Source organism: Hyaena hyaena, unplaced genomic scaffold (assembly GCF_003009895.1).
Source record: "Hyaena hyaena isolate Hyena2069 unplaced genomic scaffold, ASM300989v1 scaffold_10, whole genome shotgun sequence".
NCBI classification, from domain to species: Eukaryota; Metazoa; Chordata; class Mammalia; order Carnivora; family Hyaenidae; genus Hyaena; species Hyaena hyaena.
In genome coordinates, this window is record NW_024080642.1 from 6,430,506 (window position 1) to 6,458,051 (window position 27,546).

Sequence of the window (27,546 nt, forward strand, 5' to 3'; positions counted from 1 at the left end):
TTTTCTTCTTTGACAGAAATGTTTGACATTGATATGGAAGTCTTAAAAAGTACTTAAAGTACATAAAGATTTGACTCATATAGAAAAAGACATGCAAAGAATGACCAAAAAACCCATTTACTGAGGAAAGAAATGATGGACCACCCAATTGTTCCCAAAATAATGTATTCAAACTTAGAAATGATAGAACATTCACGCTCATTTTTAACAGCAATACACTGCCAAAATAATGTTAACATACAACAACAGAGCACACTCTAATTCACTTATAAGCAACCATTAGGTTTGCCAAGAGTTCCAAGTAACTTTGGCATCGAATATTGTCAGATGAGTCACACCCAACCAGAGGTAGACAAAGGTAGCAGATCATAAATGTCTTAGAAGGTTTCACATCCTAGAATGTAGAACAACAGGCAGTTTTGTAAGCAAAAGGATGGTAATATATGCAGGCATGATTAGTGAAGAACCAAAACTAAAAAGCAGAATTTGCTGTGCCATGATAATGACTTACAAAGTAGAGTTTTTAGGAAAAGAAGAGTTGGATTTTCCTTTAGGAATCTATATTGTAAGGAGAAAGGGAGGGAGAACAATCATATGAAAGCAACATTACAAGAAAAATAAACCAAGATAGCAGGACAAAAGAAAACATCAATGATTCAGGGGAATCAGATTTTGGTCTTTTTAACTTTGTATAAACTTCATTCTACAAAGTATCTGTCCCTTTTACCCTTAAAAAGATGAAATAATATCCTCTTAAAAGGTATACAGAAGGGGGAAAAAAGGTTTCTTTGGATATGTATTTCTTTGCCCACTGTTTCTTGATTTTGAGGGAAGAGGAGAATAGGTAGAGAACACACACTTTTTTCTACAGACTTGCGTATGAAATAGTCCTCTGAACAGAGATTAAAAGGACTGAAACCACTTAATGAGACAAAGTGATAGGTTTATAAAGATGTTCCAACACAGACAGAAGTTAACACATCCCACAGTTTAAAAAGTATAAAAACGTCTCAGTAAAAGCTTGTGAATGACATAGTTCTTCCTTCATAATAAAATTAAAAAGGAGAAAACAATCTAAATTATGGTCAACTAAGTCCAACATCTTGGAAAACTGCCAATTCCATGACTGCAATTCTGCATGGATTGTAAGTCACAAAACCAATTTAATAAAACATGTAATACTATACCTTTTAGGCAAATGGCAAATAAATTACTAGTGCTCACAACAATTTGTAAATTCAGATAATTTGTTAATTTTACTACAAAGTCATGAGACTACTGGAATTTTTTCTGTTAAACTATCATGTTTCATCATTTCAAATATTGTCTTTAATGAAAATTCATCTGTTACAACTAAATTTTAATCAACTGCTCAATGTAAAAAGTGGTAAGAATTGAAGCAACTGGGTTTAACTAAATTTACATAAAACCATTTTAGGATTAAAGAGAATTCTATGCTGAAATGTAATAAAACATCTTATAAAGAACCTTTGCAACTATGAATATGAAAAGTAATTAGTTTCAAGAAAATATCCGATTGTAAAGGGATCTATTTCAAAAAAGGCTTGATAACCAAGAAAAAGAGTATCTTTGGTTTTGTATAAAAATGGAACAGAACATATAGTTTACTTTAATTAATCAATTATTGGTTATCAATGATAAAGAACAGTGGTATTAGAAAATATAAACTTTAGGGGCGCCTGGGTGGCTCAGTCGGCTAAGTATCTGATTCTTGGTTTTGCCTCAGGTCACACACAACCTCATGGTTTGTGGGTGCAAGCCTTGCATCAGGCCCCACGCTATCAGCGCGGAGCCTGCTTGGGATTCTCTCTCTGCCTCTCCCCTGCTTGCGCACGCGCTCTCTCTCTCAAAACAATTAAAGTTTAAAAAAAATTTTTTTTAAGAAAATATAAGCTTTAATTTTTTTTTTTTTTTTTTAGTATTTTTATTTATTTCTAGGAGAGAGAGAGAGAGAGAGAGACAGCGTGAACAGGGGAGGGTCAGAGAGAGAGGGAGTCACAGACTGAAACAGGCTCCAGGCTCTGAGCTGGCAGTCAGCACAGAGCCCGACACGGGGCTCGAACCCACAAACCGCGAGATCATGACCTAAGCGAAAGTCGGACGCTTAACCGACTAAGCCACCCAGGCGCCCTATAAGCTTTAATTTTATAATCTAGCAAGCTTAGTTATAAAAGCTGGCATAAAATGTCTTTAAAAAAAAAAAAAAAAAAAAAGGCAATGTTTCAACCTAGGTCACCTTGTTATTTTCAACCTCAGAAAAATGTCCCCAGAGGTCAGAGGTGTATATACCTTACTTGGGTCAATACCGCTTACCAAACTCTCCACATGTTTTCCCTTTATCCCCTTGAGGGATCCCCTGTTTGAACAGGCAGAGATACTAGTCTTCTCTGAGCTGAGGGTGACTGTGAAGAGTCCACAGCTGTTTGGTCATTCTTCTGAGTAGTTATTGTTTAAAATACAACAGAATTTTAAAGCTGGAAGGAACCTCAAGTCATTACTTCAGATATGGTAAACTGGTTTTGAGTCCCACAACCTGGAAGCAGTTGCCTAAAGTGCTGTGTTAAAAAGTAATTTGTGGCTCTGCCAGGCTTTGTTGGAAAAGTGTGCAAGCAGGTCACGTTTGCCACACTATCTTAACCCAACCCTACTTAAATATCCAAATATTTCATAGAGCTAGTGAGCTTTAAAGCTGAGTCACCTCTCACTTTAGTACCTAAGTAAGTCTAAAATCTCACTCTATCCTTCCATAGTAAGAACACTTACAACATACATGCCCTGAAAACCCATTTTTAGAGGCACTTTTAAGAAATATAATGCTTCCAAAGACAGTACAGCATGCTGGCATGACCAAAGGACTACACTGAGCCTCTCACAATGCAACATATATGCTTCATTTTGGATCATATACTCTTATAAGATCTGCAGCTAATATTGACAAACTTTTTGTTTCTACTTTCCATACCACCACCACCAACTGTAAAATTATCTAATTAAATGGTTATGCCACACTAGTTTTTGCACCCTGTGCCCTCTTCTCCCCAACTCTTCAGTGATCTATCATGGATAAAATTGATTCTTTGGAATAAGCAGAATGAAACCTCCTTTAAAATCAACATTACAAATTTGGACATTTAGAATATTATCCCCCTGCCCCAATCACAGGATTAAATTTTGCAAAATACTATTTACAACTGAAAATTAAAACAAACACAGAATAAACCAGACATCTTAAATAAGGACTAAGAACAGGACAGGATGTTCCATTTGCTTCCACACAGAGAAGACGCTTCATACATACTGACACCATCTAGTTTTAACCTGAGGATACTAGTCGGCCAAAGCAGTGATCAGGACATTCAAATACAATTAATCTTCAATCCCTAAAACTGAATCTGAGGAAGAGAAAATGAACTGCTTCCTCCCTCCATCTTCCGTAACAGTGAGATAAATTAGGGAACATTATTAGATAAAGGCAAAACTTTTAAATCTTTGAATATAAAAAAAGATCCCCTTTTCCAAATAAGTCTTTTACATTATCATCATACAACCCAAACTGGAAAACTGTACTTTGAAATCATTTGCTATAAAGGCAAGAATTAAAATTTGGTAGTTTGGAGAATAGGCTGTGAGTCTAAACTGCAGCTTAATGTGAAGAAATGCCAAGAAATTTCTAAGAGCAAAAAGACCCAACAACTCAAAAAGACACACTTAACTTCCAAGTTTCCTTACCATCACCCTGCATGTCTGAAGTCCATAGTGTCAGATTATCACGTAACAACTGCATGATAAGTGTAGAGTCCTTATAGCTTTCTTCACTCAGCGTATCCAGTTCTGCAATTGCATCATCAAAAGCTGCTTTTGCCAACCTAAAAGTATTTACATAAATGTATTACAAAAATAAGCCCAAAAACAGAATTAGAAACCAATCTTTTTCTTCAGTTATCCCACAGTATATAATAGTGACTGAGAAACCTGGGTTTAAATACTGAAATAAAGGGAAAAGCAAGTATAACTGATAAAAACTTTCTAATTAATTTTGTAATCTAACAAATTTGGAGGTAGTAAAATTTTTGGAGCACTACTTTTTTTTAAAACCTACTCTCTTCTCAATGTGGGGCTAAACTTTGGACGCCGAGGGACCAAATCACCTTCTCTACCATCCAAGCCAACCACGTGGCCTTTGAGCACTACTTCTTACTATGCTTAACAAGCCTATCAGTGAACAGAATACACAGACCAAATTCTATCCTAAACCAGAGCCTAAATATATACAACATAAAGGTATTATCAAGTTCTAGTCAAGAGCTCACTTACCGACAGTATCTCACAGAATTTAATGTTAACAGAAGCAAAAAAAAAAAAAAAAAGGCAGTAGTATAGAACCCACAGAAATGTGATAAACCATTTGCTGCAATTTAAAAGAAACAAAATCAACATTTACTGAGCATGGTATATAATGTGTACCAATAAAAGCAGGACACTGGTGGAGAAACAGAAGAGAGGAAAGAGATAATCTCAGTCCACAATGAACTTAAAACATCTACGAATACAGGGCTGACACATAAACCACTACAAAAGAAGAATGCTATTCTGGAGAAAGTGCTTCGAAAACCCTAGAGGATGAGCAAATGGGGTTGGGAAGACAAATGTGAACTCATCTTCAAGGGTAGAAAAAGACCATGAACGCACACTTAAGACTAAAGCAAACACGTAAGGGTAAAGGCATGGAAAAGACTTAAATCATAGTGATATGTGGGACAGGCTAAACTAGAGAATGACAATGAAAGACCCAAGCAATACTATTAGCTGAACAGACAGTTGGGACTTCTTCATTAAAACCTGTATTTGTTTGGACAAATTCAACTAGGCATTTAGAATGTTTTTAGATGAATAATGACCTGCATTTAAATGAATCCACCTCACATCAGAAAAATCTCTCCTTTCATGGAATATCTCATTCCTACATACTCAAGAATACCCTAAGTTACAAACAACAAATAATGAGGTACCTAAAATAGGCAAATTCACAAAGACAGAAAGCAGACATTGTCAAGGGGCAGTAGTGGGGGGATATGGAGAATCAGTGGTTAGAGTTTGTTTTAGGTGACAAAGTTTTGGAAATAGTAGTGACAGTTACACCATATTGTGGGTGTACTTAATGCCATCCAATTATACACACCAATATAAGGTTACAATGATAAACTTCCTGTTATATTTTGTAATAACGTTTACAAGTAAAAAGCTATGTACATGAAGATATCCTTTAAATTTCTATCTTCCAACAAATGTGGGGTGCCTGGGTGGCTCAGCTGGTTGAGCATCAACTCTTAGTTTCAGCTCAGATAATGATCTTACAGTTCATGAGTTTAAGCCCCACATCAGGCTCCACCAACACTCACACTATGGAGCCTGCTAAGGATTCTCTCTCTCCCCATCACTGCTCCTCCCCCACTCAGTCTCTCTCAAAATAAATAAGTTTAGGGGAAAAAATTGGGAACAATCAAATATAACTGGGCAAATTAACATACAAGGATGGAGAACTATTCATATTAAAATAGAAAATATGAAATATGTACAACTAAGAGCATAACTATATTTTAAAACATGCCTACAAGGACCAAAAGCTAATATAAAAACACTGAAATATTTACATTACAATTCCTCTCATTCCACTCTATCACTAAACAAGTTAAAAATTCTTTTCAACCTACCAACAAAAATCTTCCCCATCAACATCCAAACTGCTATCCTAACAAACTAAGGTCTGTCCTAAGTCATCCAAAGCAATTTCATTAAGAGTCAAAAGAAGTCTTTATTACATAGCCAAGGCTACAAAGGCAGTCCCAGGAAACCAAAGAGAAGTAACTGTCCTTTGTAACTTTTCCACTTACAGAGGGAGAGCTTTTCTTTCTCTTCCATGACTTACCTGCAGGCACGGTCAGGGGAATTAAGGATTTCATAGTAGAATACGGAGAAATTGAGAGCAAGACCTAAGCGAATAGGATGCGTTGGTGGAAGTTCTGTCATTGCAATATCACTAGCAGCCTTATAAGCCACTAGGCTGTTCTCCGCAGCCTCCTTCCTGTCATTTCCTGTGGCGAATTCAGCCAGATACCTGTGGTAGTCCCCTTTCCTAAAACAAAACAAAACAAAACAAACATAATTAGGAAAAATGCATTTTAAATAAAGTAAACTGTTAATAATTTTTCTAAGTTCTATAAAATGAAGTATGTGACAAAAATATATTAATAATTAACAGTATACTTCAGTAACTTCACGAAGTCCATTTCAGGAAAGACTGACTTGCCTATTTAGTTTTCCCCCTCAGTTTGTATTATCAAACAGAAGTAAAACCCTAGGGAAATCAACTGAAAAGTCTCAAAAAAAAAAAAAACAAAAAAAAAAAAACAAAACAAACAAAAAAAAAAACCACCACCAACCAACAAATTTATCAGTGACTACAATTAAACATGAAAAGTGGTTCCAAAAAAGTGGCATGACAGTTTGTTTATCATGAAATGAAACTTCTACATAAAATGTTAAAATTGAACTATGTAATAATGAATTGCTAAACAGCTGGAGGCTAATTCCACACAAAAACAAATTTATTTAGGTAAAATAAAACCTAGTGCTTTCATAGCAGTCTGACCGTCTTAAATGCAACAACTGTTTATTAACAGTGAATTTGCTAATGATTACTCAAAAAATTAAGTTTTGAAAATCATTCTTCCCATGTAACTAACCTTCTAACATTAAACAACTATTATTAAATAAAAATTGAACACCTACATAAAAAAAAAGTTAATTCTAAGAGAGCTAACATTTAATCTGACATTTTCCCTTCTAGTATAGAACCTACATTTTATAATAGAAAACCTTGGACTCGCCAGTGTTAGCTGCTGGAATGAGGTGTTTGTCCAGTACATCCAGAATGTCACAACAGATTAATTTTAGCTCAGTCTCAACCTGGAAAAAAAAGTCAAAAATTGTTTAAGTCTAAGAAATTATATAAATTATGACACATTCTCCCTCTGGTTTTAAGGAAGAGAGCCATAGTAGACAGAATATACATCTTTCCCCAAACCTTCTTCCCCTCTTTGATTTAAATGAAAGAAGAAAAAAAAAAAAAACAAGCAAGGCACCTGGGTGGCTCAGTCAGTTAAGCAACTCTGTTTCAGCTCGGGTCATGGTCTCTTGGTTCCTGAGTTCAAGCTCCACATCAGGCTCTGTGCCACAGTGCAGATCCTGCTTGGGATTCCCTGCCTGTCTGCCCCGCTCCCACACATGCTATCTGTGTCACAAAATAAACTTAAAAATAAAAAAATTTTTAAAAAGCAGAGGAAATTTGTCTCCAAGTTATAGAAATCACCCTCTTTCTTGCTATATGCTGTTAAGTGTTTAAAAGAAAAGGGAAAACACACACACACACACAGGAGCACCTAGCTGTCCATGGAGCATGGGACTCTCAATCTCAGGGTTCTAAGTTAAAGCCCCAGGTTGGGTGTAGATATTACATAAAAGTTAAAATCTTGGGGCACCTGGGGGGCTTAGTCTATTGAGCATCTAACTTCAGCTCAGGTCATGATCATGCAGTTCATGGGTCTCAGACCTACATCCAGCTCTGCACTGACAGCTCGGAGCCTGCAGCCTGCTTGAGATTTGGGTCTCCCTCTCTCTCTCTCTGCCCTTCCCCCACTTGTACTCTCTCTAAAACAAACTTTAAAATAGAGACAAAGCTAGGATGCAAACATACACAGGCTATAAAGCCTAAGGTCATGGTTTATAAGGGATGGAATAAAAATTCAAACCCAGGCAGTTGGCCCCCAGTGCTCACATTCCTAACCTTTAGTGTGCTCAACAGCCAATCACTTTAGTGGCAGAGATCCACAGTCAAATTACAGCACCAACAATCTGTATACTAAAATAAATATTGCCACTCATCTCAATTTATCATACCAAAGATGCACATCCCCACTGAACATAGATACATATATCCTGCTCTCTATTTTCTGTTAATTCATGGGGACACTGGTGAACCCTTCCAAGTTCTTCTTATGCCCTCTGGAACCACGTTTCCATTGTAAAGAATTCTCCTCCTCTCTCTCCTCCTGTAATGTCATCCATATCCTAAATTAAACTAGCTCTTTCCTGAATAAACTACCTCCCTTGTGGCTTTTCAAGCAGGAGTGAGTCTAAGAGAAATAATTTCTGAATTCTCTTAGCTCCCCACTAACTCAAATGACTGGCTATTACTCCAAAGAGCTCTTCTTTGGAAGCTCATCCTCTGTGATCTAATTTGTCAGTACCTGTCAGTGGATCTCTACAGGCCTTTCAACCACATTCACAGGCTTCCTCTCCAATTGCTGGGATCACACCAAGGGATTATCACCCATGTTCCTTTCAACAGTTCCTTGATCTCGACTCCATGACGCTATTTGTCAATATCTCTGTGCTGCTTTATCTAAGAAGTCTTAAATTGTATTTCACTACTGCACTGTAACTTCCTTCTTTACTTCCTGTACTCCTTTTATTTAAGACCTTCAGCCTCTTGAATCTTTCATCATCCCCCATTTATCAGTACCTCTCTTCCTGCTGTCTTTCCCACTTAGCCCAACTCCCACAATTTAGCACAGAATTCTCTCACTTCAGCATTTTTCACTTTCTCCTTTCATCATCCAGAACACCAAACTTTTCTACTGACAATCCATATTTTTGTACCAATATATTTGACATCAATGGGCACAATGATACCAGCTTGCTACCTCTTAAATTACTCAGAACCTTAGTTTTGCCATCAATAAAGCAGAATAATACCTATTCTTTACAGGGTGATTTAAATAAATACCCTATTGTGCACAATTACGTGTATTAATAAATATTTCCCCACTCAAGAACAGTGTCCAACAAAGCTGGAGATAATAAATTTTCCCTCTCCCTACCAATTCACTCCCCATGCTACTTTTTGAGTGTTCCTAAAATTTCCCTCACTGTACTCAGAATGTGTTTATATGCTTTTCTCTTCCACAAGGATCACTTTCTCAGTAGCAGCCTTAACTGACATTTTGGACTATATAATTCTTTGTTGTGGGGGGCTGTCCTATGCACAGGATATTCAGCAAACAGCATCCCTGTCTCTACCCAGTGGATGCCAAAAGAACCCTCCAAGTTGTGACAGCTAAAAATGTCCAGAAACTGCGAAATGCCCTCTGAGCAGCAAAATCACCTCTGGTTGAAAACCACTGACCTAGATCAATGGCTATGGTGTTTTTTTTTGTTTTTTTTTTTTTTACAAATACTTTATTGTCAAATTAGTTTCCACATAACACCCAGTGCTCATCCCCACAAGTGCCCTCCTCCATGCCCATCCCCCCTCCCCCCCCATCCATCAGTCCTCAGTTTTTGTCAGCATTCAAGAGTCTCTCATGGTTTGCCTCTCTCCCCTTCCCCCACCATTTCCCCCCTTCTTCCTCAGTTAAGTTCCTCCTAAACGTGCAAACATATATTTGTCCTTCTCTGCCTGACTTATTTCGCTCAGCATAACACCCTCAAAGTCCATCCACGTTGCTACACATGGCCAGATTTCATTGTTTCTCATTGCCATGTAGTATTCCATGGTATAGATAAACCACATCTTCTTGATCCATTCGTCCGTTGATGGACACAGGCTTTTTCCATGTTTTAGCTATTGTTGAGAGTGTTGCTATGAACATTGGGGTACATGTGCTCCTATACATCAGCATTTCTGTATCCCTTGGGTAAATTCCTAGCAGTGCTATTCCTGGGTCATAGGGGAGTTCTATTGTTAGTTTCCTTAGGAACCTCCACACTGGTACAGAGGGGCTGTACCAGTTTACATTCCCACCACCAGTGTAGGAGGGTGCCCGTTTCTCCACATCCTTGCCAGCATCTAGAGTTCTCTGATTTGCTCATTTTAGCCACTCTGACTGGCATGAGGTGGTATCTCAGTGTGGTTTTGATTTGTATTTCCCTGATGAGGAGGGACGCTGAGCATCGTTTCGTGTGTCTGTTGGCCATCTGGATGTCCTCTTTGGAGAAGTGTCTGTTCATATCTTCTGCCCATTTCTTCACTGGGTTGTTTGTTTTTCCGGCGTGCAGTTTGGTGAGTTCCTTATAGATTCTGGATATTAACCCTTTATCTGATATGTCATTTGCAACTATCTTTTCCCTTTCCGTTGGTTGCCTATTAGTTTTGTGGGTTGTTTCCTTTTGGCTACAGTACTTTTTTGACCAAAACTCACAGTAACAAAAATTCCATTTATATACACATATAATACCTGAAACAATAACTTCAAAAAATAATGTCCAATGCCCTTAACATTTTCTCCTCTATTATAAAGAAAATATGACTAGACTGAGCCTCCATACACAAAGTAACCTAGATCTGTCTCATCTTTACACCTATAGCACCTAGTAAATTGTGTGGCACATAAGAGACACACAAATACTTGTTAAATTGTCCTGAATGGGGCACCTAGGTGGCTCAGTCGGGTGAGCATCCAACTTCAGCTCAGGTCATGATCTGTTTGTGGGTTCAAACCCCCCATTGGGCTCTGTGCTGACAGCTAGCTTAGAGCCTGGAGCCTGTCTGTGAATTCTGTGTCTCCCTCTCTCTCTGACCCTCCCCTGCTCATGCTGTCTCTATCTTTAAAAAAAAAAAAAAAAAAAAATCTCCTGAATGGCACTTTCAAGTCACTCAATGAAGCATTCTGCAATTAACTACAACAAAAACAAGATTAAATTAGTTCTCTACTTGTATGGTACTCAAAAGTGAACACTTTCTGTAGCTTCCAGAGAAAAGTTCTTCACCTCTGTCCTGAAACCCTGTAGGACCTACAATCTCTAATCTGGGTTAAGTAAAATATGCAATTCCATTAAAGTATAAAACATATTACACATGTATACAACACGTGTACTACACTGTGATCTGAAATGTTCAGGGGCACCTGGGTGGCTCAGTCAGTTAAGTGTTCGACTCTTGATTTTTGGCTCAGGTCATGATCTCACCATTCATGAGTTCAGGTCCCATATCAGGGTCTGCATTATAAATGCAGAGCCTGCTTGGGATTCTCTCTCTCTCTCTAGATAAACGTTAAATATTTCTTTAAAAATAATAATAAAATGATCAAAACCTGGGACGCGTGACTGGCTCAGTCAGAAGAGCATGAGTTCAGGGTCATGAGTTCAAGCCCCACAGTGGGTTAGGGACTACTTAATAGTTTTCTTAAATTTTTTAATGTTCATTTTTGAGAGACAGAGCACAAGCGGCGGAGGGGCAGAGAGAAACAGAGACAGAATCTGAAGCAGGCTCCAGACTCTGAGCTGTCAACAAAGAGCCTGACACAGGGCTCGAACTCACAATCTGTGAGATCATGACTTGAGCATGAAGTCGGATGCCTAACCAACTGAGCCACCCAGGTGCCCTGAACTCTAAAATAAAATATCCGGGGCGCCTGGGTGGCTTAGTCGGTTAAGCGTCCGACTTCAGCTCAGGTCATTGATCTCAGTTTCATGGGTTTGAGCCCCGCGTCGGGCTCTGTGCTGACTGCCAGCTCGGAGCCTGGAACCTATTTCAGAGTCTGTGTCTCCCTCTCTCTCTGACCCTCCCCTGCTCACACTCTCTCTCTCTCTCTCCTAGAAATAAATAAAAATATTTAAAATAAAATATCCAAAACATGAAGCATCTTTCTTTAAAGAAGCCTATGATAATCTCACCATTTGCCGATATTCCCGAATCATTTTTAGTTTGTCTTCTCCTCCTTTGTTTTCTTCTTTCTGTTCAATGCTGCTGATTATTCTCCAGGAAGCTCTTCTGGCTCCAATCACATTTTTATATGCAACAGATAGGAGGTTTCTTTCTTCAACTGTTAACTCCACATCCATCCCTGCTACTTTCTTCATCGATTCCACCATTTCTATAAGGGAAAAGTAAAATCAGACCTTACAAAGTAAGTTTTGTTGATACAAAATCCCTTCACAATAGGTCTTTTTTTCTGTCAAGCTAGTAAAAAGGTAAGAATTTTAACAAAAATAAATACAATCATTAAACCTGAAAATCATGTAAAAGAAAGTAAACTCAGCCTAGAAAAAGAGGATCTATAATTCTATGGAATCAAAACTTCATGTATTACCTAACTCAGTATGATTTGGAAGCATTTGTCGCATTAAGGGAACTAGGAAAGCACATCTGACAATTTCCTAGTAAAAAAAAATTGAGCTGGCAGTTTAAGACCAAGATTAAATATTTATAGGCTGCAGCGGCACCTGGGTGGTTCAGTCGGTTAAGCATTCAACTTCAGCTCAGGTGGTGATCTCACAGCTCGTGGGTTCAAGCCCCATATCGGGCTCTGTGCTGACAACTCAGAACCTGGAGCCTGCTTCGGCTTCTGTGTCTCCCTCTCTCTGCCCTTCCCCTGCTTGCATGCATGCACGCACGCACTCTCAAAATTAAAATAAACATTAAAAAAATTTTTTTCTTAATTTACAGGCTCTAAAGTATTTTTTCTTACAAATAAATTATATTTCAAAAAAAGTCATGGGAAGAAAGAATATTCATTCATATAGCAAACACGCATTTGAACATTTGGCTAATCACAAATACAAACCAAACTTTTCTTTGGATGTTTCCATCCTCCACCTTTAGAAAGACAATGTCCACCTCCTATGCACTCATAGCAAAACTTTTGATGATTCCTATATGTTACCACTAGGTGGCGGGCTAAGAAAGGGGCCCAGATAAACCTTAGGTGATCCCCAAGTTTAAAGAAAAATACAGGCAACACAGTACAGAGGAATGCAAAGGAAGAACCAAAATCAGTTCAATAAATACTAACTTAATATATTTACAAAAACTATGCTTTTAAGAAAAGACTATGCTGGGGCGACTGGGTGGCTCAGTCGGTTAAGCGTCCAACTTCGGCTCAGGTCATGATCTCACGGTTCGTGGGTTCAAGCCCCACATGGGGCTCTGTGCTGACAGCCAGCTCAGAGCCTGAAGCGTGTTTCAGATTCTGTAGCTCTCTCTCTCTCTGACCCTCCCCTGCTCACGCTGTTTCTCTCTCTCTGCCAGAAATAAATAAAACATTAAAAAGAAAAAAAAAAAAAGAAAAAGACTAAATGCCACATCACATGTGGCTCTCCAAACTTTACTGATTCAGAATCTTTGGTCCTAAGCCCCAAGGATCTGCATTTTAACAAGTACCCTTGGCATATATTAACACTCTAAGCATAAGCATATTTTAAGGTATGATACAGATGGTAACTTTATGAAACACTGCTTAATAAATTATGCGCAATCCCAGGAAAATAAGTTTTAAAAATTATCCCTTGGGGGGTACCAGAAAATTAATAGAAACATGAAGATGGTAAGGTCTTTGCAAACAGTTTGGTAGTTCTTATACAGTTAGAACACCCTAAGACTCAGTAATTCCACTACTAGAGATTTCCCAAAAGAAATTAAAACATATCTTCACAAAGACCTTTACACAAATGTTCACAGCAACTTTATTCAAAAAACCGAGGTGAAAACAACCCAAAAATCTAAGTATGCAACGGAATACTACTCAAGAATAAAAAATAAACTATGGATACAAGTAACAACATGTAGGGGCACCTGGGCCAGCTCAAGTCATGACCTCAGAGTTCTTGGAATCACAGGAAGCCTGCTTGGTGTTCTCTCCCCCTCTCTGCCCATTCCTTGCTCACATACATGTGGGCACAGGCGCTTCCTTCTCCCAAACGCCTCGCAAAAATAAACTTAAAAAAAAAAAAGTTAACAACATGGATGAATTACAAAATCATTCTAGCTGTAAACAGCCAGACCAAAAAAGTTACAGAATGCAAAACTATAAAGACAGCAAATGAGTGGTTACAACAAGATATGGGAGTGAAGTGACAGGGTCTTGTGTGCAAAGGAAATTTGGGGAGTAATAAAATTGCTCTACTGTGGTGGTTACACAACTGAACACATTTATCAAAACACGAAACCATACAATTTAAACCCTTAAATAACAAGAGAGGGCACCAAGCACAGTCGGAAATCCAAGTATACCTTTTGACTCCCTAAAAACTTTACTAACAGCTGACTGCTGACCAGAAGCCTTCTGATAATGAACATGTATTTTTGTATGCTGTATCTATTATACACTGTATTCTACAACAAAGTAAGCTAGAGAAAAGGCTATAAAGGGGTGCCTAGGTGGTTCAGTCAGCTAAGCGTCTGACTTCAGCTCAGGTCATGATCTCACAGTTCGTGGGTTTGAGCCCCATGTTGGGCTCTGTGCTGACAGCTCAGAGCCTGGAGCCTGTTTCGGATTCTGTGTCTCCCTCTCTCTGACCCTCCCCTGCTCACGCTGTCTCTCTCTCTCTCTCTCTCTCTCTCCCCCCCCTCAAGAAATAACAAAACATTAAAAAAAATTTCGTAAGAGAAAATACATTCACAGTACTTACTGAAAAAACTCCACAAGTAGACTTGCCCCCGTCCAAGCCCATGTTGTTCAAGAGCCAACTGTACATGTAAAGGGGGCATATTTTATCACATATAATAAAGATTTTTAATTCTGAGGCATTAAATAGTAGGGAGTACAGTAATAAGACCATTATTTGTGGAAGACTGAAAGCATTCATTTGAAACATGCTTTTTTTTAAATTCAGTAGGCTCCACGCCCAACACGGGGCTTGAACTCACCACCTTGAGATCAAGAGTCACATGGTCTAAGGACTAAGACAGCCAAGTGCCCCAAAACATTTTTTAACTAGTCATGAAAAAAAGGCTAAATTCAGGGCCAGTGGAGTCAAGACGGTAATTTCAAGATCTCTTCCATACTAGTTTATTTTCAAAAAACAAATTAAACATTCCTCAGAAGTGAACCAGTAATTAGCTTTTCCAAATCAGCCCCAAGAAAGCAACTTAAAAATTAATCTAGCTACACCCAAAAGACCATTAATTGTTTTAAACTGTAGAACTTTGCAACAACATACATGGGAAAAACTCTACACAAAAATATCTAATACCACCAAAAACTTAAGAATGATAGGTCTGAGTAGTATTCCAGATAATTTATATTTCCTTCACTTTCTACACTTTAAATTTTTTCAACATTTCAACAGTATTTTAACAGTAAGAAGAGGAAAATATATACAAAACATTTTTTTTAATGTTTTTTTAAATTTATTTCTAGGAGAGAGGGAGAGAGACAGCGTGAGCAGGGGAGGGTCAGAGAGAGAGGGAGACACAGAATCTGAAACAGGCTCCAGGCTCTGAGCTGGCAGTCAGCACAGAGCCCGACGCGGGGCTCGAACCCACGAACCGCGAGATCATGACCTAAGCGAAAGTCGGACGCTTAACCGACTAAGCCACCCAGGCGCCCCTATACAAAACATTTTTAATGAAAATTTTTTTGAGAGGGAGAAGTGAACAGGGAAGGGTGGGGGGAGAGAAAGAATCCCAAGCAGGATCAAGGCTCAGCATGGAGCCCATCCCTGGGCTTGATCACAACCTGAGCCAAAATCAAGAGTCCAAAGTTCAACCAACTGAGCCACCCAAGGGCCCTGGATATATATTTAAAGGACTCAATGATATTTTACAATCCCAAATTCAATTACATGTATTATTCCTTTCATTTAGAAAGCCACAAAACAATGCACAAAAGACTATGGTACAACTACAGAAACAGCAGTTATCCAGTTTTATTAAACAACAGCTTTATTGCTCTTTACCTATATGATTCACTTATTTAAAATGTACAATGTCGTGGTTTTTAGTATCTTTACAAAGTTTTGCAATCATGACCACAATCAATTTTAGGCTATTTTCCTCACTTGAAAAAGAAACACTCCACAACCATTAGCAGTCACTCTCCATATATCAACTCTCTCAATCCTAGGTAACCACCAATCTACTTTCCATCTCTATGGATTAACCATTCTGGCCATTCCACATAAATGCATCCATATTATGTAGGCATACTTTATTTTACTGTACTTCACAGAACTGTATTTTTTTTTTCAAACTGAAGGTTTCCAGCAAGCTTGTACAGACCCAGTTGTTAGCACATTTCCAACAACAAGCATCAGTTCATTCCATGTTTGTGTCACATTTCAATAATTCTCGTAATATTTCAAACTTTTTCATTATTATATTTGTTATGGTGATCTGTCATCAGTGATTTTTGATGTTATTATCACAATTGTTTTAGGGAACCACAAACCACACCCAAATAAGATGGCAATTTAATAATGTGTTCTGTCTCATCAACCTATTTATTCAGTACCATGTACCAATACCCCACATTCCACCATCTCTCCCTCTTCTTCTCAAGCCTCCCTGTTCTGAGACACTACAAGATTGAAATTAGGTAATTAATAACCTACAATGATCCCTAAATGTTCAAGTGAAAGGAAGAGTCACATATCTCTCACTGTAAATCAAAAGCTAGCAGTGATTAAGTTTAGTAAGGAAGGTATTCTGAAAGCTGAGGCCTCTTATGCCAATCAATTTGCTAAATTGTGAATACAAAGGAAAAGTTCTCAAAGGAAATGAAAAGCACTACTCTGGTTAACACATGAACAGTAAGAAAGCAAAACAGCCTTTTATCCCTGATATAGAGAAGTTTTAGTGGTCTGTACAGAAGATCAAACCAGCCACAACATTCCCTTAAGCCAAAACCTGATCCAAACAAGGCCCTAACTTTCTTCTGTTGTATAAAGGCTGAGAGAGGGGAGGAAGCTACAGAAGAAAAGTCAGGCCAGAGGTTGGTTCATGAGGTTTAAGGGATGAAAGTCCTCTCCATACAAGGTGAAACACCAACTGCTGACAGGGAAGCTACAACAGGTTACCCAGAAGATCTAGCTAACCTGATTAATGAAGATGGGTACACTAAACAACAGACTGTCAGTATAGGTAAAACAGCCTTGTATTATTAGATGCCGTTTAAGATTTACACAGCTCAAGAGAAGTCAATGCCTGGGGCGCCTGGGTGGCTTAGTCGGTTAAGCGTCCGACTTTCGCTTAGGTCATGATCTCGCGGTTCGTGGGTTCGAGCCCCGCGTCGGGCTCTGTGCTGACTGCCAGCTCAGAGCCTGGAGCCTGTTTCAGTCTGTGACTCCCTCTCTCTCTGACCCTCCCCTGCTCACGCTGTCTCTCTCTCTCTCTCCTCGAAATAAATAAAACATTAAAAAAAAAAAAAGTAATAAAAAAAAAAAAAAAGAGAGAAGTCAATGCCTGATTTCAAAATTTCAAAGGATAGGGTGCTCTCTTGTTAGGTAGGAGCTAAGGCAGCTGGTGATGTTAAGCTGAAGCCAATGCTCACTGACTATTCTGAAGTCCAGCCCTTAAGTAGTATGCTAAATATGGGCAGCTGGCTGACACAGTACAGCATGCAATTCTTGATTTCAGGGTTGTGAGTTCAAGCCCCTCATTGTTTGTAGAGATTACTTAAAAATATAATCTTCCAAAACATTATGATAAATCTACTCTGCCTATATTGTAAAAGGGAAGAAAGCCTGATGATAGCACATTAGTTTATAACATAGTTCACAATTTTTAGCCTACTGTTGAGACCAACTGCTCAGGAAAAAAAATTCCTTTCAATATATTACTGCTCAATGACAATGGACCTGGTCACCCTAGAGCTCTGATGGAGATGGACAAGATTAAAGTTTTCACATGCCTGCTAACACAACATCACTTCTGCATCCCAAGGATCAAGGAATAATTTCAACTTTCACTATTATTTAAGAAATACATTTCAGGAAAAAAAAAAAAAAAAAAACAAGAAAAGAAATACATTTCAGGGGTGCCTGACTGGCTTAGTCAGTACAAACATGCCACTCTTGATCTTAGGGACATTGAGTTCAAGCCTCATGTTGGGTGGACATTACTTAAATAAACAAAAAAAAAAAAAAAACTGGACTTAATCAAAACCAAAATGAGATATCACCTGTCAGAATGGCTACTGTCAAGATGACAAAAAATAACAAGTGTTGGTGAGCATGTGGACAGAAAGGAACCCTAATGCACTACTGGTAGGAATGTAAATTGGTGTAGCCACTGTAGAAAACAGTTTGGAGATTCCTCAAAAACCTATAAATAGAAATACCATATGATCCAGTAATTCACTACTGAGTATTTAACTCGAAGAAAATAAAAACACTAATTTGAAAAAATACATGCATCTCTATTTAGCACAGTACTTATTTACAATAACTAAGATATGAAAGCAATCTAAGTGTCCATCAATAGATGAATGGATAAAGATGTGGTGTTGTATACATTCATCGCATAGAATACTACTCAGCCATAAAAATGAGATCTTGTTATATGGATGGACATAGAGGATATTATGCCATGTAAAATTAAGACAGAGAAAGACAAATACCATTATGATTTCACCTATACATGAAATCTAAAGAACAAAATAAATGAACAAACAAAAAAGCAGGAACAGACCCATAAATACAGAGAACTGGTGGTTGCCAGAGGAAAGGGAAGTAGGGGAGTGGACAAAATGAAGGAGAGTGGGAGGTATGGGTTTCCAGTTATGGAATAAGTCAAAGGGATGAAAGGTATACAGTCAGTGGTGGTGTGATAATGTTGTATAGTGACAGAGATAGCTACACTTGTGAGTGAGCATAGTATAATGCACACAGTTGCTGAATCACTGTTATAAACCTTCAATTAATGTAACATTGTATGTAAATGTAAGAGCCAATAAAAGTAACAAGGGCTCCTGGATGGCTTCAGTCAGTTGAAGGCCCAACTCTTCATTTCTCTTGCAGGTCTCACAGTTCGTGAGATCAAGCCCCAGTACAGAGCCTGTTTGGGATTCTCTCTCCCTCTCTGTCTGCCCCTCCCTCACATGTGTGCTCACTCTCTCAAAGTAAACTAAAATAATAAAATAACAAAGCGGGCCAGAAGGCTGACTCAGTTGCTGCAATCTCCTGATAAAACTAACCATTATAAACGAGTTAGGTTGCTTCTTATGAATGGTGCAAAGAAAACTTAATTTTTTTAATGTTCATTTATCTTTGAAAGAGTGTGAGTGGAGGGGTAGGGAGACAGGTGGACAGAGGATCTGATGCAAGCCTGCCATGGGGCTCAAACACACGAACTGAAATACCATGACCTGAGCCAAAGATGGACACTCAATCGACTGAGCCACACACGCACCCCAAAAAATGGTTTTTTGAGATGGAATTTACTCCTGGTTAAGACTGCTGAAATCAGTGGTGCCTGGGTGGCTCAGTCGGTTAAGCGTCTGACTTCGGCTCAGGTCATGATCTCGTGGTTCGTGGGTTCGAACCCCACATCAGGCTCTGTCCTGACAGCTCAGAGCCTGGAGCCTGCTTCAGATTCTGTGTATGTGTCTCTCTCTGTCTCTCTGTCTCTCTCTCCCCCCCCGCACTCATACTCTGTCTCTCTTTCTCTCTCAGTAAACAAATAAACATTAAAACATTTGGGGCGCCTGGGTGGCTTAGTCGGTTAAGCGTCCGACTTTCGCTTAGGTCATGATCTCGCGGTTCGTGGGTTTGAGCCCCGCGTCGGGCTCTGTGCTGACTGCCAGCTCAGAGCCTGGAGCCTGTTTCAGTCTGTGACTCCCTCTCTCTCTGACCCTCCCCTGCTCACGCTGTCTCTCTCTCTCTCCTAGAGATAAATAAAACATTAAAAAAAAAAAAAAGACTGCTGAAATCAATCCAGAATCTATAAAGAACTTACCAAACTCTACACCCAAAAAACAAATAATTCAGTGAAGAAATGGGCAAAAGACAAATAGACACTTTTTCCACAGAAAACATCCAGATGGCTAATAGACACATGAAAACATGCTCAACATCACTCATCATCAGGGAAATACAAATCAAAAGCACAATGAGATACCACCTTACAACTGTCAAAATGGCTACTAATTAACAACTCAGACAAAAGATGTTTGAGAGTATGGGGAGAAAAAGGCACCCTTTTACACTGCTAGTGGGAATGCAAACTGGTGCAGCCACTCTGGAGAACAGTATGGAGGTGCCTCAAAAAATTATAGCCAAAGTATGGAAAGAGCCCAAATAACCATCAACAGATGAATGGATAAAGAAGGATTTATATACAATGGAGTATTACTCAGAAATCAAAAGGAATAAAATCTTGCCATTTGCAACAACATAGATGGAACTAGAGTATATTATGCTAATAAGCAAAATTAGTCAGAGAAAAACAAACAGGACTTTCATTCGTATGTGGAATTTAAGATACAAAACAGATGAATATAAGGAAAGGGAAGCAAAAGTTAACATAAGGGAGAGGGACAAAACATAACAGACTCTTAAAATATAGAGAACAAACAATTGCTGGAGGGGTTGTGGATAGAGGATGGGCTAAATGGGCAAGGGGCATTAAGGAGGACATTTGTTGGGATGAGCACTGGGTGTTTATGAAGGGGATGAACCACTGGGTTCAACTCCTGAAATGATTATTGTATTATATGCTAACTAACTTGAATGTAAATTTAAGAAAAAAATGTTCTAATTAAAAAAAAAGTGCTGAAATGACATTAAAGCATTTAGAATAGTACTAAAGACTTAGTTGATAAAGCATTTGCAGGGTGTAACAGGCTTGATTTTGACTTCCAATTTTTAAAGTAATCGTACCATGAGTAAAATGCTATCAAACAGCACCCTATGCTCCTGAAAGGAAGTCAATCAGTGCAGAAAACCTCACTGTTGTTTTTTTTTTTAAGACACTGCCACAACCATCTCTACCTTCAGCAAACCACCTGATCAGTCAGCAGGCATCAACATCGAGGAAAGACATTCCACCAGCAAAAAGATGACTCACTGAAAGTTCGGACAGTTAGCATTTTTGAGCAATAAAGTATTTTAACTAAGGTATGTAACTTTTTTAGACATAACCCTATTGCATAGTTAAGGACTACAGTATATTGGGAAAATAACTTTTATATGCATTAGCAAACCAAAAAATTCATTTAACTTGCTTTATTAGAATGTTTGCTTCATTGGAATGTTCACTTTATTGCAGTAGTATGAAACTATCTCCAAATATGCTTGTAATATGCTGTCTTTTGTAACTTGTTTTTTTCACTTAGCAGGTCTCAGGGTTCACCCAGAATGCAGCACCTAACAATATACTTCACTTAGTATCTGGATATACCAGATTCTATTTATACATTTATCAGTTAATGAACAGGTGAGTTGAGTTTTCACTTTTTGGCTACCATGAATAAAGCTATGAACATTTACACAAGTATGCTTTCAGGTCTCTTGCCTATATACCTAGGAGTGGAACTGTAGGGTCATCATAGTAACTTTTCGAGGAAGGAACTGCCAAACTTTCTCACAGGGCTGCACTATTTTACATTCCTACTGGCAATACAGAAGTCTAATTTCTCCATACTCTCACCAATATTTGTTAGTTTCCTTTTTAAAAAAGTCACCTCAGTATGTATAAAGTTGTGTATGTCATAATTTTGATTTCTTTAATCGCTAATGATGTTGAGCATCTTTTCATGTACTTCGTGGCCATGTTTACCTTCTTTGGAAAATATTCGGATGCTTTGCCAATCTTTTAATTGGTTTGTCTTTTTGTAATGGAGTTGCAGAAGTTATTTACCTTCAAAAGATCCCAACTATTCCCTCTTAGCCCTTCATCTTCAAGAATCTCTCCATTCCTGAAGGTAGTATATTAAGGGAGAGTAGTAGCATGGGTCAGAAAAGGAAAGCACTTCCTACTACCTCTAGGTGTTCTATACAACCAGTGCTTTGTACCAATTTGCACGAATTAAGACTATAATGAAACTCTCATGAAAACCTTGGTGTCATACTCACCCTTTTAACACTAGCAACAGACACATGATCCTAACTATAAGTACCTCAAAATTTTATGTGAAAGCTCTGATTTATCCAAAACCGGCCACACCTTCAAAACCACCATCAGCAGGATTAGCATAATTGTTATTCACATAAAATGCTCTACTTAACTAGTATTTCACAAAATCTTCTTTGCAGTAACTATTTTGTCAATGTGATCTAAGCATTTCTGGGATGGGGGGCGGGGGCGGCTGTCAAATCTGTTTGCAGCAGGTATGATAACCTACGAACGAATGTATAGAGAGTCACTGTCAAAGACTACATGTGGATGCAGAGGCGGTTTGGTACATAAACTCTGGGCAATAAAATATGGGAGACTTCCAGTAGCTTGGGGACACTAGGTAGCTGACTGAAAATCATCAGTTATAGAAACTCTGAAATTTATAATACCCGCAACAGAAAGGGTACCTTAATCAAACATACTAATAAATGCCTGTTTGGGGGCACCTGGGTGGCTTAGTCGGTTAAAGCATCTGACTTCAGCTAAGGTCATGATCTCACAGTTTGTGAGTTCGAGTCCCACTTTGGGTGAACTCGAGTCCTGCTTCTCTCTTTCTCTGCCCACTTGGATCACTTGTGCCCTCTTTCTCTCAAAATTAGTAATAATAATAATAAAGTTAAAAAAAAAAAAAACCTGTTTGGTTCCAGGTCATTTCCCCTTCCTTCACTGTGTATTAATAGCCTAATTAGACATCCATTACATTAAAACAGCTTGCCTGTATTGTTAAGGACTATCCTGCCAAAAGGAGTTCCCTATTTTTCACCCTAACTTTAATTTAGCTTTAGTTCTTGGTTTTCCTCTTTGAAGTATTTGTATAGATATCTTCATTCAACAAACTCAATCACAAATAAAACATCTCATGCCAGGCACTGTTCCAATGCTTTGCATGTATTAATGCATTTAATCTTCTCAAAAAAACCTTTGAAGTAGGTAGCAGTATCATCCCCATTTTATAAGGAAACTAAAGAATAGGGATGTTAAACTTGATCAAAATCACAAAGTCAGTAGATTACAAACCCAGGCAATCTGACACTAGAGCTGTGCTTTCATTTCATATTACTTAAGATTTGAGTATTTATTTGAATTCATCTGGATGGGGATCTCTTGGTCTTTTTTTAAATTTAAGTATGACAACAGGATCCTCTGCTTTTGTTAAGATGCAATAAATGGTTGCAATGACAAGAGACACAAGCTTAATACATTAAAATTCGGTTTCTTCTTGCTTAAAAAGCACATCCTTTTCCACTAAGTTAACCCTCCAGAACATTATCTCCAAAAAGTTTAATGCCAATGCCTAGAACAAATAACTTCCGTGCCACCAGTTATTTCTACAGCAACATCTCAGTAAACATGATTCTCCCAAGACTGTTCCTAACAGTTGGTAAAGCAAGTCTCTGTTGAGATTCAACAGCCCTGTAATCTTATAAAGACAAAGTACAAATCTACAAGGGGGCATGTTTCCACCTATTAGACGGACTACAAATTACCACAAAGCCTAATTCTACAGTTCCTAATGAGATCCAGGGTCAGAATAGAAGCAAACTGTTCAGCGTCATGGGAAAATGAGCAGGCACTGTACTAGCTGACAAAATTAATGTACCTTGTACTGAGGCATACAGGGTCATAACCATAATTACTCCCAACATGGAAAAAATATTTGCCAGTGGTTACAAAACATAATCCTGACATTAAAAGACAAAACACAACAACAAAAACATGAGGCTGAATAACTTGCCTCAAGTCACATAGCTAGTATTAGAACCAGAATTCAAACCCAGACAATTCAACTTAAGTGCCTCATCTCTCAACCATCACATTCAACTAATTTTCCAAGTAAAATGCTGATATAAAAAGAAATTCTTAAGTCCAAGAACATTGAAAGTAATCACCTCACGAAGAGAAAAGGCCATAGCATCAGGCACTGCCTTAAAAAGGTTCTGTGGTCACTCAATGTTCTGGGTTTGCTTTATGTAAAGGTCAATCAGGTGGCACATGACCCTTCTTCTTTGCCTAGGAAATTATTCATCATTCTGAATCAAACTCAAACATCTTATTCTATAAAGCCTTCCTGTGCTTCCCAATCCATGTTCACACTTCTCCGTACTGAAGATCAGTGTTTTTTTCCCCATCAAATAGAACCTTCCAATCAATCAATAATTTAAAAGAATTACTTTCGTAGGGTGCCTGGGTGGCTCCGTTGGTTGAGCATCCAACTTCAACTTCAGCTCAGGCCATGACATCACGGTTCATGAGTTTAAGCCTCACATCGGGCTGTCCTGTCAGTGCAGAACCCACTTAGGATCTGCTGTCCCCCCAGCTCTTTCTCTGCACCTTCCCTGCTCATGCTCTCTCTCTCAAAAATAAACACTTGAGAAGAATAAATTTTAAAAAAGTACCTTCCTAAAAGAGCATGAAATGTGTCTTTATCTGTGTATTTCCAGAAAAGCATAGTATCTAAATTCCACAAAAGGAACACAAACATGTGATGAAAGAATAAGGATGTTAAGACAAGCTATATTAGGGGCGCCTGGGTGGCTTAGTCGGTTAAGCGTCTGACTTTCGCTTAGGTCATGATCTCACGGTTCGTGGGTTCGAGCCCCGCGTCGGGCTCTGTGCTGACTGCCAGCTCAGAGCCTGGAGCCTGTTTCAGTCTGTGACTCCCTCTCTCTCTGACCCTCCCCTGCTCACGCTGTCTCTCTCTCTCTCTCCTAGAAATAAATAAAAAAAAAATATTAAAAAAAAAAAAAAAAAGACAAGCTATATTAAATAAAAAGAAATATGCTCTGTGGAGCTGGACTGATAGGTCAGAGGTAAGTGAAATCTTTAAGGATTCCTTTTTTTTTTTTTTTTTTTAATGTTTATTAATTTTTGAGAGAGAGAGTGCTAGCAGGGGAGGGTCAGAGAGAGAGAGAGGGAGACAGAATCCAAAGCAGGCTCCAGACTCTGAGCTGTCAGCCCAGAGCCCAACGTGGGGTCTGAACCCACAGACTATGGACTGTGAGATCATGATCTGAGCCAAAGTCGAATGTCCAAATGACTGAGCCACCCAGGCACCCCTAAGGATTCTCTTTATATAGTAGTCCTCACTCAGCAGTATTATTTGGTAGAAAAATTAGTTATATCTGTCCCTAAAGAGGTTCCCTGGACCCAAGGTATCATCAACCTGAAGATCTGAGGTCTGTTCTTTAAATATATAAAAGGGAATTTAGAAGAGTGTCCTACGTTATCACACTTTAGTAAAGTGCCTATACATTCAAATAATATTCCCAATTAACAAGACTATGGGATCTACAGAGATCTGATTTTTAACATTTTTTTTTATTCATATTTTTGAGAGACAGGGACAGAGCATAAGTAGGGGAGGGGCAGAGAGAGAGGGAGACACAGAATCTGAAGCAGGCTCCAGGCTCTGAGCTGTCAGCACAGAGCCCAATGTGGGGCTTGAACTCACGAACCACGAGATCATGACCTGAGCCGAAGTCGGATGCTTAACTGACTGAACCACCCAAGCGCCTACAGGGATCTGATCTGGAGTCCTGTACACGAAATATCTAAACGAGAACCAACACCATTTCATAATACGAGAGTCAAAGCATTTAGGGATATTATGAGAACCTGGTCTAGAAGCCTTACCGATTCCTCCACGAGTTATTATCAAGAGAAGACAACAGAATGAGTAGGATTATACCTATGTTTTATATGTTAAAGTTACTGGTTGGTATTAAAAAACGGGGGTGGGCGGAAAATAAACCCATCAATGCAATCTATAACAGAGGGTTAAAAAAATGACACTTTTCCCAGTCAAGAGCTCCTAGGGCTCATTTAGAAGACAATGCAAGAAAAATCCTAGCTCTTTCCTTTAAAAGACAATCACACTACTAGGTTTCTACCCAAAGAATACAAAAAATACAAACTCAAAGGGACACATGCACCCCTATATTTACAGCAGCATTATCTACTAGCCAAATTACGGAAACAGCCCAAGTATCCATCAACTGATGAATGGATAAAGATGTGGGGGGGTGGATATTAGTCATAAAAAAGAATGAAATCTTGGCCATTTCCGATGACATGCATGGAGCTAGATAGAGAGTAGTTATGCTAAATGAAAGAAGTCAGAGGAAGACAAATACCATATAATTTCACTCATATGGAATTTAAGAAACAGAAGAATAAAGGAAAAAAAGAAGATTCAAACCAAGAAACAGACTCTCAACTTCTGAACTATAGAAAACAAACTTGGGGCACCTGGGTGGCTCAATCGATTAAACGTCCGACTTTGGTCCAGGGTCATGATCTTGTGGTTCTTGAGTTCTAGCCCCGCATCGGGTCTGTGTTGTCAGCAGAGCCTGCTTCAGATCCCCTGTTCGCCTCTACCCCTCCCCCACTGTCTAAAAAGAATAAACATTTAAATAATTTTTTTACAAAACTGATGATTATCAGAAAGGAGGTGGGGGGGACAGGTTAAATAGGTGATGGCGACTGGAGGAGTGCACTTGTGATGAGCACCAAGTCATGTATAGAACTCTCAAAATCACTATATTGTACACCAAAAACTAACATTAGGCTGTATGGTAATGAATTTAAATAAAAGCTTTTAAAAAATAAGACTGGGGCGCCTGAGTGGCTTAGTCGGCTGAGCATCCGACTTCAGCTCAGGTCATGATCTCACGGTCTGTGGGTTCAAGCACCGCGTCAGGCTCTGTGCTGACAGCTCAGAGCCTGGAGCCTGCTTCGGATTCTGTGTCTCCCTCTGTCTCTGCCCCTCCCCCACTCATTCTGTCTCTCGCAAAATAAAATTAAAACATAAGAAAAAATTTAATTAATTAATTAAGACTAAGGATGGCTACCACCAAAAAAGCATGAAAGAAGTGCTGACGAGGCTATTAAGACCATGTACTGTTGGTGGGCATATAAAATGGTACAGTTGTTGGGGCGCCTGAGTGGCTCAGTCGGTTAAGCATCCGACTTTGGCTTAGGTCATGATCTCACGGTTTGTAGGTTTGGGCCCCACGTCAGGCTCTGTGCTGACAGCTAGCTCAGAGCCTGTTTCATATTCTGTGTCTCCCTCTCTCTGACCCTCTCCTTCTCATGCTGTCTCTCTCTCAAAAGTAAATAAAACATTAAAAAATAATAAAATAAAATAAAATGGTACAGTTGCTATGTAAAATAGTAAAATATTTCATTCCACAAAAATTTTTGTTAAATACAATTACCATGTAACCCAACAATTCTTCTTCTGTAAATATACCAAAAAGAATTGAAAGCAGGGTCTGAATCCAAGGAAACAACCCAGAAAACTAATAGGCAACCAACAGAATGGGAAAAGATAGTTGCAAATGACATATCAGATAAAGGGTTAATATCCAGAATCTATAAGGAACTCACCAAACTACACACCCGAAAAACAACCCAGTGAAGAAATGGGCAGAAGATATGAACAGACACTTCTCCAAAGAGGACATCCAGATGGCCAACAGACACACGAAACGATGCTCAGCGTCCCTCCTCATCAGGGAAATACAAATCAAAACCACACTGAGATACCACCTCACGCCAGTCAGAGTGGCTAAAATGAGCAAATCAGAGAACTCTAGATGCTGGCGAGGATGTGGAGAAACGGGCACCCTCCT

At 38.8% G+C, this 27,546-nt stretch overlaps 1 protein-coding gene across 1 annotated transcript in view; it reads right to left on the reverse strand.

Moving 5' to 3' along the window:
* YWHAE (tyrosine 3-monooxygenase/tryptophan 5-monooxygenase activation protein epsilon) overlaps positions 1-27,546 on the reverse strand; it is a 57,376-nt gene that overhangs the window by 2,093 nt on the left and 27,737 nt on the right. Inside the window, exons 2-5 of the mRNA XM_039252623.1 lie at positions 11,755-11,954; positions 6,881-6,987; positions 5,948-6,154; positions 3,751-3,887 (exon numbers count right to left, since the gene is read on the reverse strand). Coding sequence (XP_039108554.1) covers positions 3,751-3,887; positions 5,948-6,154; positions 6,881-6,987; positions 11,755-11,954 — 651 coding nt within the window. The remainder of the gene's footprint in view (positions 1-3,750; positions 3,888-5,947; positions 6,155-6,880; positions 6,988-11,754; positions 11,955-27,546) is intronic.